Here is a 763-nt window from a genome sequence, read left to right on the forward strand (position 1 = left end):
TTCCTGTCTCATATTTATAAATGCATTGACACGTGTTTAACATTCATGAGGCGATGACTAATTGGTACCGGAGGTATCGATCAATTACGTGTCGATGTTATGTCACTGATGTTAATGTTGAACTGCTCACCTTGTAGCCTTTGGTATCGGTCGGTTTCAATTGATCCTCCATGTAGACGATCGTTTTCACGTTCTGCACCTTGCTGAGTAGCCTTTTGAATTTAGGTAACAAATCGTGGCTGGTAATCACGGTATCGACTTCCGTTTCGTTGATGCCGTGGGCGATCGCCTCGTCGCCCAGCGTCGCGTAAATCGTGACCACGACGAGATTCTGTTTGAAACAGCCGTAAGCCGCGATCATCCATTCCGCTCTGGTTTCAGCGAAAATTACGATGTTCTTCTGCGACGTGAGACCGTATTCTCTTAGGCCACGACTGAACGATGTAGTAAGCTTGTCGACCTCCGTATACGTTTTCCATTTGTAATCGCCCATTTTATACTGTAACGATAAATATTTATGCCATTCGATTAGGTGTTTAGAAATGTTCGTGTCGTTCGATCGACGATTTAAATGCACGAGGCTCTCGTTTATGAGAGAGAATCATTCAGTGAGTATTTGATTTGTGGATTAGAATTACGGTCGCAAATAATCGATTAGATCTTTAATTTAACACTAGATTGCCAAAGGAAGTAATTTTGACTGCTTTTGGGCAAATGTACAAATAATAATGCATAAATTATTTTTTTTCCCAAGTGAAGTAAA

At 41.2% G+C, this 763-nt stretch overlaps 2 protein-coding genes across 3 annotated transcripts in view; both read right to left on the minus strand.

Annotated features, from left to right (window-relative positions):
* The window catches only part of LOC108622543 (long-chain-fatty-acid--CoA ligase 3), an 8,585-nt gene that overhangs the window by 6,900 nt on the left and 922 nt on the right, over positions 1-763 (minus strand). Inside the window, exon 2 of the mRNA XM_018020477.2 lies at positions 131-583. Coding sequence (XP_017875966.2) covers positions 131-583 — 453 coding nt within the window. The remainder of the gene's footprint in view (positions 1-130; positions 584-763) is intronic.
* The window catches only part of LOC113464015 (long-chain-fatty-acid--CoA ligase 3-like), a 13,091-nt gene that overhangs the window by 2,086 nt on the left and 10,242 nt on the right, over positions 1-763 (minus strand). The window lies entirely within an intron of this gene.

The sequence above is a fragment of the Ceratina calcarata genome, unplaced genomic scaffold (assembly GCF_001652005.2).
Source record: "Ceratina calcarata isolate Rehan_Ccalc_2016 unplaced genomic scaffold, ASM165200v1 scaffold226.2, whole genome shotgun sequence".
NCBI classification, from domain to species: Eukaryota; Metazoa; Arthropoda; class Insecta; order Hymenoptera; family Apidae; genus Ceratina; species Ceratina calcarata.